General features: G+C 33.8%; 1 protein-coding gene across 15 annotated transcripts in view; it reads left to right on the plus strand.

Annotated features, from left to right (window-relative positions):
* The window catches only part of LOC117174093 (histone deacetylase 6), a 788,923-nt gene that overhangs the window by 384,963 nt on the left and 388,720 nt on the right, over positions 1-15,240 (plus strand). For 13 of the 15 annotated variants that reach the window (XM_033362808.1, XM_033362803.1, XM_033362813.1 and 10 more), the window contains one exon: positions 9,884-9,973. The exons of the other annotated variants lie outside the window; for them this stretch is intronic. In XM_033362808.1, coding sequence (XP_033218699.1) covers positions 9,884-9,973 — 90 coding nt within the window. The remainder of the gene's footprint in view (positions 1-9,883; positions 9,974-15,240) is intronic. 15 annotated transcript variants of the gene reach the window in all.

Here is a 15,240-nt window from a genome sequence, read left to right on the forward strand (position 1 = left end):
TTTTTATAGCAGAATAAGGTTACGGAAAAAAGATATTATAGAGAAATGCATACTTTCCAATTTTAATGATTTCCCAGCTTCTGATCAGCTGGTACTAAATTGACGACTCTGTTTTCCAAATTCAGAAAAAAATATTGAATAACTAAGTTTTATCACTAATCAATAACTCTGTAAAATAATTAATTCTTAATTCGGCCTGTTTCTTAATTTTATTTCTTTATAGCAGTTCAGTTCATGTGATAACACTAATTTTTTCTCCAAACACTTGAAATAAACTTGCATATAAAATCGAATTAATACTGCGCATGGTTAAAAAATTTCAGGAAAAAAAGGTTTTGAATCGATATTTTTTTTCTAAATGTTTAAACAATTGCTTTAGCGCATTGGTTTTTTTACGGAAGCGGATCAAACAATCGTCTTCTGAATTAAAATAGCTTGGTACATTTTTTTCAAAGCATAATAATACGTTTTAGTTAATTTCGTCCAAAAAATCACATATTTCATCATCGAGAGATTCTAAGACTTCAAGTGTACAATGTTCTTGATTTGAAATGGATTTGGTCATATGGTAAATCTTGTAGTAATAAAAAGTGATCTAGAAGTATTATAAGAATGATCAATATTTAATAAAGTTTGACCATCATTTATTACTTTAGTTTTATTTTCATTTTCCACTTCGATCGTTTTACTTTCATTCTTGTCTTCGGTTTTAGTCTTCTTTTCGCTTTCGTCTTTCTTTTCACTTAGATTAGCATTTTCTTCACGAACTAATAAACTGTTTTAAAATTATTCTTCTATATAACCTTCGGAAAATCATGTGTATGATCAGACTGGTCAATTTCAAAGTACTTAGCTGACAAACTGAGATCTTTCTCCTTCTCCAAGGATCGGAGGGCAAATAATTTGGTCTCGAGAATTAACCTTTTCATGTTTGTGCTTTACAAAGTTTTTGATGGTGATGAGAATGAAACATTTCTGGCAACATAAAAACTTTAACTTCTTATGTACCTGATATTTCTTTACTCTGTGATCTTCATCATTTCTTTCAGTGTAATAGTTTAGTGCTCGGATCTTTCTAAAGCCTTTTCTACTATCTCCTCCAATGATCTTCACTTCATTTCTTTACAACCCTTGATTTTCTTTCAAACCTCTTTAGCGAAATCAATGTCAAACTTCCATTTTAGATTTTTATTCTCTTCCCGAAAACATACAATATTTCTAATTGCTTGTTTTAATCATAGTACCTCTTGACATTTTGGACTATTTTGATGCTAAATTAAAAAATTTATTCTAAACATTTTTCCTCGAATTCTTTCATCCTTTTTTTGGTTCTTCTCAATGTTCCTTAAGCAATTTATTCTCAAATACTTCAAGACATCAATATCATCTAAATTATAAACTGTCCATTCTAAAAGTAAAAAGTTTGTTATGGTGTAACTAATAATGAGTAGACATAATTATTTTTTCATAATATTCAAATTAATTAATAATACTTAATCTTTAAATTGGAAATTCTAACCTCCTGATTTTAAAATTAATCCCGTGTAAGAATTTCCAGTGCTTTTCAACCTTCTTTTAACTCAAGATCTTTATCTGTAACGAGGATTGATTTTTTAAATAATAATTTATATGATTAATACATTAATTTTTTAGTATTCTAAAAATGGTTATACTGACATGGACTCATCGTCAGAGATCAAGAGGAGCACTGACCCTGATGTTTCAGGTATTGATGTAGATGATGCGCTATTTACTGTTGCACTCTCCAAAATTAACTGAATTAACTCTTCAAACAAAAATGACTGTTTTCATGTGATTTAGGATTGGTGGATGCATCTTCTGAAATTGACCAGAGGAATGACCCATCTGTGGATGAAATCCTTCTGTTAAAATATATCCTAAGTGCATCAATCGCCAACTGGCAGATGTATCATCCAATGCAACAAATAGACATGAACTTTCAGTTACCTTACTAGTTTTCCATTCATAATCATTAACTTCTGTTTTTATTCGACTATATTTCTCAACCTTAGATGCATGACGCTAACGATATTGATGACGATAACTTATATGCTCTTTTACACAACGAAACTAATGTTCCTAAATGAACTATAAGCCTTTAAAAACTTTCAATCTAATATTTTATAAGCCACAATCTTACTTGTTAAAAAATCAGCTCATCTGTGACGATTGTTTACAACATCTCGGAGAGTGGAATGTTGAATTACTAATCACACAGTGCACTAGTTGCGTTAGCTCAGATATTATGGGGACTCCATAAACCACGTGGCCCAAGTTTTGCCACTTTTTGACCACCTTCACCCCCCTATGTGGTCCACCGTGGCATTATTGTCGACCTCTCACCTCCTAGGCTGCTACGTGGTTTTTTCTAGTTCTTGTTAAACGAAAATAAAACAAAGAATTATGAGTGGCAGCAAACACACACGTAGTTGCGGCCAGATTATTCTTGCCTCGGCTCGTTAACTAATGTAAACAAACAAAGAGGCTTTGGTATTGAATTTAGGACTCCGCTCGTGGAGTACACGTGGTTCATGGAAGACCCCTTAGCACAATGTTCTTGGAATATTATATTATTTCCATTTAAAGATGTGCGTTTAAAGCGAAGAAACTTTCTAAGTTTAATAACTAATATAAAGTTATATATGCGAAAAAGGGAAAAAGATTTTTCATATTTTATTCGGTTTTGAATATTAACGTTTGGTATCCACTGTTCCTTTAGAAGCCTATGTATGACATAATGCTGTTTCTTAATAAGGCTCCCTAGCACAGCAATTTTTTTCGAATTGTAAACTAATTGATGAACATTTAACTCATATTAAACCACCTAACGATATACCACGACTATCAGGGTCTTTAAAAGACTTAACATTCTGAAAAGCTTCTATAATTATATCATTTTTCCTTCTTTTGCGTGCTGCACATTTCTTGCGACATAACATTAATTGTTTGTAATTTGGTTCAGCAATACATTACTGAACATTTTTTGTTAGATCAGGAATGCCTTTATGGTTTAAACAATTATTTTTATGAAATTTATCATTTATTGTATATGAAGTTTTTGTTAAAATGCGGGGATCTTTTTGGGCTTGGTCAGCATTTCCTTTTGAGGACAATAATATTTCTGTCATGATATAGAAATGTTTAATATCATGAAAATTATCAACGGACTACGAGCTCTAAAGCAGGTTCTAAATATTTAAAGCATTCTATATTACTGCACCAAACGTGTAGATTAGTGTTGTAGCGGCCAGAATATTAATCACCTGGATTTTATTCTTTCCCAAATATTTCTAAGAATTTGGCGATACATTTTTTAAGGGCCATTTTTAGCAAATTCTAATTTCGGGTTTCCGCTTGTGGTATTCTAAGATATGCATATGTTTTTCCATTATGTGTTATGGATTTACACCCACGAGTTAAACATCCTGATCGTCACGCGATGGTACAGTTTGCAGTCTTCCTTTGCGAAGATGGACGCAGACACACTTATCCAGTCTAAAGCTCATGCCAATTTCTTTAGAGTACCTAATTACCACGGACGCAATAATTTAGAGATCCTATTTTGAAGAGGCAAAGAGTTTAAGGTCGTTTATATATAAAAGGTGGTTGACCTTGTATTCTCTTTTGTCCGGTGGAACACATATGTATCCCGAAATTTTCCTTGCAACACAATAGAGAGAAATAAGAGGAAGATGCAGAAAAATCTCTTTGTGCAACAAAAAAAACTTGTGCATGAAAATTGCATACTTCCGACTTTTGGTATTTTTGGTAAATTTTCTTAGTGCTAGTGGTTGAATTGGGACGTGTTCCAGATTAGCTAGGGAGATCAAACTTTTTGGGCAATCTTTTCGGGATCAAACAAAGTAACTTTTTGCCAGAAGCAATTTGTATCAAACATTTGTACAGATGCGATCTGGACAATGCACATTTGGACAAAAGTTACTGAAAGTGCATACGCGGATAGTTCTATTTAATTTCTCTACTGTCCCTATTAGACCAGTTCGGAAGGCTTTCCTTAACAGCGGTGGGACAGCGTCTCATCAACTGTATAAGGATTAGATATTTACGACCCAATCTTCTTTTATTAACTTGTGCAGTTTTTCCCTCCAACTCGTGAACAACCTGCATCCATATAAAGTAAGTGGCTAAGATTATATTTCACCGAAAATACTTTCGTCCCATACGATTAATATTATTTTTTATTATTTCTTTATATTTTGACGTGCTGAATCTGAATCCGCCATTAGAATTAGCCCAACTGATTTTGGTTTGATCCTAACCTCAAAAAACCCTTAAAATTCCTAAAAAAAAGAAAAGTACCTTTAGCTGGTGACGAGGTATATATATATATTTCTATGTATTTTGACTTTCTGAATCTGCATTCGACACTCGAATTGGCCCAACAGATCTCAGTTCACCTTAACCTAAAATAAACCCCTTCAACTCGCTAAAATAGCCCGCTGTGCTTGTAGAAAATCTAAAAAACATATATTGACGTACTTTTGGCGTCGTTGAGTCCTTTAAGACTATTTTGAGACATAATCAGGTAAGAATTTATTCACGAACTCGAAAAAATTGAACGTAACCACAAAGCATTCCTCAAATCCATGGAAATAACATGTTTTTTGGCTGAACCTGGAACCTAACCACATTCCTATACGTTCTCGGGGTATCCGAGTCCAATTTTACGTTTTCTTGAAACTGACAAGGTCACAATATTTTCCTAACCTCAAGACCATTGAATATCATTTTCAAAAATACCTCTAATCCTTCAAAGCGGCTGATTCTTTCAATTGAAAGAGGACATGTGCTCAATATATGTATATAGATAGTTTCCGAGACTAAAGTGCGCACACCTATACAGGTGGGGTTAGCGATGGGTGAACACTGGCCAGTACACTATATTTGACTCCTGCTTATGCATGCACAAATGTTTATACCGCGCTCCTAATTTGTTCAGTCTAAACATCTTATAACTGAAAATCTAAAACTACAACTAATTTTTAGAAAAAGAATTAACAAATAATTTGTTAAAAATTTTTATACAGCTATATAGGTCCGGGCTCTTGAGTCTGGGAAACGTTGTATATAAATATGACATTTGAATGGTTTTCGCGGCGTAGTTTTCAAACTCAGAGTCACAATTTATATGTTTGTTTCTTGTTATAATGAAATGTAACTTATAATTAACATTAAATCCCTGCATCATAAAACACTTCTTACCTGCGCCTACTATGACGACATGAACGCTATTTACCCAGGGACAACGGAGTATTAATGAGACCCCTCCATACATTAAGTCTGACTACGCTCATGGCACCTTTATTACTAAATTAAGACGTTTCGCAGCAGCACTATATATTATTAGAACAAAAGAAAAATACATAAATTGTGATCGCGCATTGGCCAGGATGGTTGGCCAAAGCCCGAAATGAATGGCGTCGTATTATTATTTCGGGCTTTGGGTGGCCAAACCGCGAAGTGGCCAAGGTATACTGGCCAAACCCAGGAATACTTTTATTTTACTGAGTAATACGAAGTTTAAAGTTCCGAACAAGATTAAGTATGTATCAATAGATTTATTCCATATACATAATATAAATGCGCCAGCAGATCAGGTATGAAGAAATTAGACATTTGAACCCCACTCTTACATTCTGGAAAATTTCTTGTAGTCTTTATAACTACATTTGGAGAGAATTTTTCTAGAACCAGCTACCCAGCTTTCACTTTGTATCCCACCTTAATGACTCTTGGTCAAAAAAGTCTGTATTCGCACGTTAGAGTCGTTAGTATCATCTCAGCAAAGCTCCTGAATGTTAGTCATTGTTCTCCGGTGAAGTTTAAATTGTCAACAATGGCAGGTTTTGCAACAAATTCTCCAAGGGAAGTGTCCGGTTATTTAAATGAACAGGCAGTGAATATGCGCATACAGTTTGAAAAATTGTTGCAAGACGTTATGGAAAATCAGAGTGAAAACGTTTTTATATTTTCTAAAGAAAACTACTATACATTTGTAAAGGAAGTGAACTAGCCAAACAGGAAGAGAAAAAGGTAAGTGTACACTATCGTCGACTAAAGAAATTCGATATTATTCTTGTGGGTGGTAGTGAAAAGCTTATTACACCTGTAAAAGGAAGTGACTCTATATTTTTGTACTATTTGCATAGTGGCGAGATGTTCGATGTTCTTCACGATACGCATCAGAGCATCGTTCATGGTGGTCGTACGCGTATAGAAAAGGAATTGCACCGTAAATATAAAAATGTTACTAAGGTTGTTATTAATATATACCAGAATTTATGTAAGCCATGTCAAGCTAAGAAATCGATGCCAAAAATGGTTTAATTTCGAAACCTATGCTTTTCAATGAATTTAATTCTGGGTGTCAGGTTGATCTTATCGATATGCAAACTAGTTCTGACGGAGGGTTTAAATTCATACTAAATTATCAAGACCACTAAAATCTAAAAAAGCAAAGGAAGTTCCTTATAATTTAGTATACATTTTCATGACAGTCGATGCTCCAAGTGTATTACAGTCAGATAATGAACTATATGGATGCAGACTAATCAAACAAAGCACTGGGCAGAAGGTCTTCGATTCGTCCTAATTATGAAAAGTCGTTCTTTCCACCAAGGTATACAGCAGTCGCCCTACGAAGTTATGTTTGACTGCAAAGCAAAAGTGGATTTGAGTACATCGAACCTCCCAGAGGAAGTCATAGAACAGCTCAATATGGAAGAGGATCTAGAAAAAGCGGAAACGGAAATGAGAAACAGTATGAATCATACAACATCAATTGATTCAGGTGAGAACATTTTGTTAAAAATATATTGTTAAAATATGCCGAATAGAGATGCATGCCGAGACAAGAATTTCTCATATCTTCCCTGATATTGCTCGTATTCGAGATATTCTTGTTGCCGAGAACTTTTGGTTTTCAATTGTTTAATATCATTCGCTCCCGAATTGGTTATATTAGACATAACAGAAATGAAATTCATTTTAGTAACAAAATTACTTATAGTACAATAAAGCGATTAAAAATATATGGTAAAGTAATATATTCGAATATATAACATTATTTAACTTCAGTTAACACTTAAACACCCAAAACACGACTACTGGTACACTGATCTTCGATGGCCAACAACTAATACTATTCGCGATTAGAAAAATTGATTCACGTACATTTTTATCGCTCAAAATCTCCTCTTTTCGATAGTGCCATTCAAAGTTCCCATAAATTTATTAATTATTCCAAAATGCAGTTTAAACAAAAAAAAGCGTGATTTTTCGTACCTATTTTTTTTTCTGAACGATTTTTCAAAGGTTTTCCAGTGTGTAATAAACCTGGGACCCCACTAACCGGTGGAATAAATGTCTAAAGTTTTCAATCTTTAATTACTTAATTTTGAGCGCTTTTAATTAAAAATAATACAATTTCAATTTCTCTAAATTTCAAATGACCCCATTTCCCAATGTTTCTGTATTATCCTACATACTATATGATTAAAATTCAATCGATTTCTTGCAAAATGTTTAGTAATGTTTATCGACTTGCGCAATGAATAATATATGTAAAAAAACTGTGAGTTTCGCAAAGAAATACAATTTTCTTCTGATCCGGAAGAAATAGCGAATATTTACCGGGAGAACGATGAAAGTCGAACATTAAACAAATAGTAGCCATCTTGAATAACATTGAGTAACATTTCTTCTCGATTTAATTAATTTGAGCATTCTCACTCCATTCTATTATATACCTGTTGGACCTGAAATGGAAATGGAAGTTGTTTTGATTGCCGAAAAACGGCTTCATTCAAAGAAGAAACTGAGGAATTAGAATAAGCAACTGGGGATTTAGAAGAAACATCTCAAGTGGAATTTGCATGCGCAGTGTGTGGAAAAAATGCACTTTGGATTATTCGTGCGAAGTATGTGGTCTGCTTGTTCATTTTATTTGTGGAATGGCGACGGCAGAAATGAATGTAGGTAATGAAAGTAAAATAGTGTGCAGTCTCTGCGAAAAAAGACACAAATTCAGAAAAAAAAAGGTTTGCGACTCATCTAGGCTTAAGTAAACAAGCATACAAAATGCTTAAAAATTCAGATTCTAACTTTCCTCCAGCAATAGTAGGTGATAGCGTTCGTGTGCGCATACCAGATGTTGATAGAGGACGTGGTGACCTAAGAAATATTCTAGCTTGTGTCATGAACGTAGAAGATGAAATGTATACGTTAGTAAAGAAGAAGGAATATTTAACCAAAAATATGTTGAGAGTGAGTTTTCCACTCTTAATGAAAGACCGATTAACGTAGAATTAATTCCGACAGAAAAAATAGCATTGAGGTCTGTATGCAGAAGTCAGTAATTGACAGGAAGGCAAGGATATATTCGCTGGCATTGCACTAAAAAATAAGTAATCAGAAATATTACACAAAATATTATAATATTGTGTAATATTATAATATTACATAAGATAGGTAGATCTTTTAATTTTAATTAGCATACATTTAATGCGTATGAGTTTCCTTGTATAATGATTTTTACTCTAAACTTCTAATTGAATAAAGCATTTATATTATGTATATGGAATACATCGATTTATATATGCTTATTTTTGTCCTAAACTTCAAACTTCGTATTACTCGGTAAAATAAAAGCATTTCTGGGTTTGGCCAGTGTACCCTGGCCACTTCGCGGTTTGGCCGACCAATGCCCGAAATAGTAATACGACGCCATTCACTTCGGGCTTCGGCCAACCATCCTGACCAATGCGCGAACTGGCCGGCTATTTTGCGCATTGGCTGCATTCGGGCTTTAGCTCGTCAAATAGTCGGATTGGACTCAAAAACCAACTAAACGCATAAATGCCAAGATTTATTCTGCTAATTTTAATATCAAATTCAGATTCAGAGCCTCAAAATACATAGGAATCTGGCTCGTCTCCAGATCGAGATACTCCTCTTTTTTTGCGATTCTTAGGTGTTTTTTGAGGTTATTGTCAAGACAAGACCCCTTCCGCCAATTCTGATGCCGGATTCAGATTTAGCGCATCAAAATACATTGGAATATATATGTCTCGTCCCTAGATCAAGATCCTTTTTTTTTGCTGTGATAATTGTTACTTGTTCTTTGCATCCTAAAATTTGTCGCCTTCTCTAACACAGCAGACACATCGAAGTTTGTGATATTGAGAGCCCCTATTTCGCGGACGTCTGACAAGCAACCCATTTCGAGGTCGAGTCACGATGTTTCTAGTCTGCTTTTGTTATAGATACCCCATGTTGTTGGAGCTTTCTAACATTATGAATATCTGTTAGGGGTTTTCGATAGAAGGAAGGAGTAAGCCAATCAGGAGCGCAGTATAAACATGCGTGCATGCGTGAGCGAGAATTAAACGCGTCATAGTAATCTCAGCGCTCGCCTTCTTAACACTACCTTGATCTTTTGCTCACTCACGCATGTCTATTTATACTGCGGTCTTGAGTAGTCGAGCCTAAACATTTTATAACTCAAAAATGAATACTTTAATATTCTGCCATAGAATATATACCCATTTATCCATTTAAACAGAAGGTTGTTATAAAAGTTAGAGTATAATACTGAATGGAATTTTCTCATTTTAATAATGAGTTATATTAATATCTAAAACTAGCATAATTCATGTGAACCCATGACCAGTTGCAAAAAAGAATTCTATAAATGATCAAATCTCTGTCTATTTTACTGTTTCAAGTTGGTGAAGAGGAAGTAAAACAGTTTTATCTTCGGATTCATTTTTTAACATATTCAGGAACAATGTTTCTCGAACACATTTTCAATAATTCGATCTTATCGTAATGTTATTTTCAGGGCGAAATGGAGATTACTCCGGCCTGTTATCCTCACTTATTGTGGCCATTACTTGGTTTGGCCAATGGGAAAGTTGCTGTTATTTTAGAGGTATTTATAGCTATTTTTTATCGCTTTAAGCTTTTAAAATTGTGCTATTTGTCATGTTTGAGTTATATACTCAGTTCAATACTCTTCAAACTAAACCTTATAAAATTATAGGTATACAGTTTGAATTTTTGTTTAGAAAAGTTTTTGTAATTATAAGTATCCTATTCTCAACTCTCTTGTTAGAAAACTGGCTAATTCCGGAAGAATGATAAATTCTTTAATTGGGTGGTCCAAAATAACGTATTTTAGAATTATAACCATTCAATACTAGAAATTCAATCTTCATAGTGGACAAACGCATGTGTATTTTTTCAGATTCAAACAACATAATTGCGCGTTTATATCGCTAATCAATTTCTTATGGAACGTTAAAAATTGTGTTTATTAAAAAACTAATAAGGAGCGATCTTTTTTTAAAAACAAAAATTATGGTTTTTGACTAAAAAGACCGAAAATTAGGATTTTCTGGAGCTCATTTTGGGCCATAAATATGATTTTTGTTGGTTTAAATTTACAAAAGTTCTTCTTCATAAAGTCAAGAATTTATCATTTAAAAATGTATCCTTTTGAAGCTCAATATCAATAAGATAATTAGCGAAAACAAGAAGAGACCCTAAAAGGTGGAGAGAGTCCATAAATAACTACACGATGATGTGAGGGTGGAACCATTCCTAATCCGTTTAAACACTTAAAACTATACAATGAAACTGTTAAACCCAAAGTTATACCAGTATTCTATTATTTCCGGAAGGGAAACAAAAGAGATAGATATTTGGATCCTAAAATTAAATCTTAAACCAATTCATGTTAATTGTAATTAGAATACTTTTATCATCGAGTACTATTATTATCTTAATTTATTAATTATTATTTAAGCAATGATAATAAATGATATTAATCTATAAGATATTAAAAAGCAAAATGGTTAAAAATTAAATATTTGTAAAAAAAGAACCTCCTTTAATATATTTCATTCTTGACGAATCCGGAACCATTATCTCTCAGAGAAAAAATATAATACCATTTTTCTTTGTTAAACCAGATTTTTCTTATTTTATTCCAATAAAAAATCAAATCTAAGTCGTAATTTGGACTATTTTCTCAATATTCTTAATTGAAATTTTGTTTATTTAAGTTATTCTCCTTCCCAGTGAGTATCTTCTTTTAAAGTTTTGCTTTTGGTTATTCTTGTTGTAAAATAGCTTATATCTAAATTCTACTTTATTATTTTAATTAAAATTCTATCTTGGCCTCATATAGCCGTATTTATTTCATTTTACTTATATAATCATTGTCGAAAATTAAAGTAAAATTACTTCATATCTACAACTTCAAATTGCAATTCAAATGTTAAATGACCGCTTCTTTATCTAAACTAATTTTTAATTAATTATTACTGTTATGTCTATGAAGGCTGTAAAATTAATTGTTCTGTGATGTTTGTTAAAGAGTCAAGTAATATAGTAATATATATTTTTTTTTTTCGACTTTCCTATGGGCTTTTTTCATCTCCTTTATTTTCTTTGCTTTCTCCTTTTGTTCTGTTCTTCTTCCTAAACTTTGTTCCTCTAGCTGTTCTTCTGTATTTTTCCTTTTTGCTCTCAAAATGTATTTCTCCTGTCTCAGTTTTGATAATTTTTTTCAATATCTTCTGTTTCTCTATTTTGACTATTCTGCTCATCTATAGTAATCTACTGACGCCCACGCTGGCTCGTGCCAGTGTTGTATCGCTCGCCTTGCTAAGTTTATGATGTGGGTCAGTATGCCCCCGTACACTCTGTATCGACTGAGATGCTGGCGAGATCAAGTGTAGTGCATTACCTGTAAGGAGGAACTGTTGTTTCTCAGGCTAATATTCGTTCCGAATTTTAATTTACTTTCGTCGCTCTTCCTAAAACTAAACTAAAACTTATCCTTTACATTTTATTTTTTGTCAGATGGCAGTCGACTCATCCAAAATGTGGTTACGGCGTTTCTTGTTTGAACGGAAGTATTATACGTCTTTAGTAACCGCCGTTTGCGTTTCCCTGATCTAAACTATATCAGTAAGCACGTCGAAAATCGCCTATTTTCCCGCAATTGTAGCATATAATTAGTTCTCGCGATTTGTAATTGAAATTTCGGTTTCCTAAATTTGGATCCACAAAATCTTGTCAAATTGGATTTGTTTCCTCATTTTTATTATACCTACTGTTTTAATGATTTAATTGCTTCGTCTTTTTATTTTGTCCCTTATTTTCTTTTTTGTCTTCTGCAATAATATTATTCTCTTCCGCGTTCTATAAAAGCGTTGTTATTTGCGGAGAATTATTCGTCTGTTGTTCTGTATGTTTCCTAGCAGCTGACTAATTGCATTCAATAATACTTGGCCAGCTGTGTTTTGATTTCTGAAACTACTATAATTATGCATAAAACTATGATTTCCTGGGTATGTTTGATTAATTGTAAAATGCTCATTATTATTTTGAAATCTTAAGTTAAAAAATTTCGGATTTACCTTTGAAAATCTCAGTTGAAATTGATGTTCATTGTTTGGTTTAGATATCTGTGTCTATATTGTCTTTGTTGATTCTAATAATAGATTTATTTTTCATCTCTATATTGATTTTTCTTTTTAACATCATTTTCATTCTGATCTATTCCTGTATGTTTTTCATTTTTTACTAATTTTGCCATTATCTTCATTTAAAATTCTTACTTATTGACCTCTAATTTTAAGTTTTGCCAATTCTATTTCCCATTCTCGTCCCAAATTTCGAATTCCGAAAAATTTGAAAAAGAATTTCTGGAAATATAAATTTTATATTTGATTCTTAAATTGTCGCAAGTCTTTCTTAATTGCCATTCTGGACTCGGGCGTGGCATTAATGCTGCAAATAGTTGTTTAATTTCCGTTATAAAAGCGTGAATATCCTGTTCTTTTTTTTATTACAGATTTTTTTTGTATATCTCTCATTTATGTATGCGTTTTTAAAATCTTCGAGAAATTGGTCTAAATTTGCCAATTATCCCTTTTAACATGAAACCAACTGAAAGCTTCTTCTTCAAAAACGGCATCTAAAGGACGATAAGATCATTATGACGCATTAAAATGTGGTGAACATTAAGTTCGTCTCACAAAGCGAGCATCTTACAACAGCCGTACGTTAAGCGCTCACTATTTTTAATCAACTGCGACACTCACTGTTTCGGGGCAGCAACGGTGATAAAATAAGGTCAGTATCAAGTGCGGTAATGTCAATGATAAAAATCGCCCTTTTCGCACCGGCCAAACGCTAAGCGCTCAATATTTGGACTAAACTGCAACATTCACAATTTAAGGGCAGCACCAGTGCTTGAATAAGGTCAGTATCAAGTGCGGTAGCGTTAATCATATTCATCGTCCGATTCTCACAACATTTGAACGCAAAGCGCTCAATATTTGCAAATAACTGCAGCACTTACTGTTTCAGGGCAGAAAAGGTTATCAAATAAGGTCAGCATTAAGTTCGATTATTAATCGATTTATTTTCGCAATGCTTGAACGTAGGCACTGAATATTTTGAATTAACTGCAACACTCCCTGTTTTGTGCCAATCATACACAACATCCACTTCTCGGGACGGCTACACTTGATCTTGATCTGATTTTATCACCGTCGCTGTCCTGAAACAGCGAGTTTTGCAATTAATTCGAAATGTTGAGCGTTTCACGTTAAAACATTGTGAGAAGTTTAAACGTTGTGAGAAATTTTGATTATTGCAGTTATTTTTAAATAATAAGCGTTTTGCGTTTAAACGTTGCGAGAAGCTTGCGACTCATATGGTTGACATTACCGTTTTCCGTATTGGGAGAAAGCATGCTAATTTCATGTCTATGTGGGGTACGGTTTTGTCTGTGTGAGTTTGGGGTACTTTCTGCCTGTGTTTATATTATCTATCCTGGGATTGCACCTTCCGCTTGACTTGGCTGTACCGCCCCCAATTCTAATTCTCTAATTTGCACTGTTACTAATTCTAAATTTCTTTCTAATTCCTTTCCTTTATTTTCGTTTTCGACCAAATGGTTATCTCTGTTTTCGTGAGTCATCGTTGCTTGTGCATTTTCTTGAAAAATTATCATTTCTGTAGCTATTCTGTTCCCTCTATTTTCTCCGAAACTTTTTACGCGATTTGCCATTTTCGGAATAACGTCTATTTTTCCAGATCTTGAATGCTCTCGGTTTTTACTACTGGGTGATGTGCGTGGCTTGACTCACTGTGATTTCGCGCACCAATTTTTGTGACTGGCGCCGCTTTCTTTTTCTAACATTCGTAATTTTCCTATAAAATTATTCTTGTTTTCTCCTGGTAGTTACTTTTATTGTTGCGCTCATTTCTGGAATTTCATTTTCTATTCTTGTCATTTATATTTTTTGGTTTAGTTTTTAGTCTTTCAGCCCCTCACTTGTGTAATTCGTCTACATGAAGTGCACACAAGGCATTTATTTTCGAGGTAATTTTTATTTTATTAAAGGTGGCAAAGCTTGCGAGTACGCGAAGTATACCAACCTTTTTTTAACGGACATATTTAACAGTCTATCCGCACTTTTTCTAGCAAAATTTATAAAAGAATTTTCAAATATTTTTCCTACAGCATTTTTAAAATTCCAAACTCCCCTTTCTAATGGCACACATTCATTCAAAGTGATTTTGTTTTCAACTTCATTATTTAAAGACATCTTCTCGTCTTGGGAGGATTTTGAAGGGCTTCCGGGGTTTCTTACAAGGGCTCCTAATTTGTAACGGGAGTCGCAAATTAAAGAAAAGAAAAGGGTATGGGAAGTCAAGAAGCAGGTGAAGTCAATAAGTGGAGGTGATGTAAATATAAAAGTGTTTATTGATCAATTAACTTACAATGGTTGAAATCCACGAGTTGCAAGTTTCTCATAAGCCCGGACCGAGCGGTGAAGCTGAGAGCGGGCAATCGATGTGGTTGGCACCTGGGCGATAATGCCAAGGCACCTGGAGAGTAGCTAGCGGTTGGCCTAGGTTATGAGGCGGCCAAGCGATGGAGGCATCATTGGATACGGTAAAGCGGCAAAGCGATTGGGTGTCATTGGAGACCGTAAAGGGGTTGATAGTCCGGACGCCATACCCGCTTCCGTCGGATTCGCGTTTGATATGCAATGTTGTTAATGATTCTTATTTAGGCTGATCTCCTGATTCCGAATCTGCGTGATAGCTCTCTGGCATTTATGGCGTTCTCGAGATATAAGCGATTAATTAAATTTTCATTATAAATTAATT

Source organism: Belonocnema kinseyi, chromosome 6 (assembly GCF_010883055.1).
Source record: "Belonocnema kinseyi isolate 2016_QV_RU_SX_M_011 chromosome 6, B_treatae_v1, whole genome shotgun sequence".
Lineage (NCBI taxonomy): Eukaryota > Metazoa > Arthropoda > Insecta > Hymenoptera > Cynipidae > Belonocnema > Belonocnema kinseyi.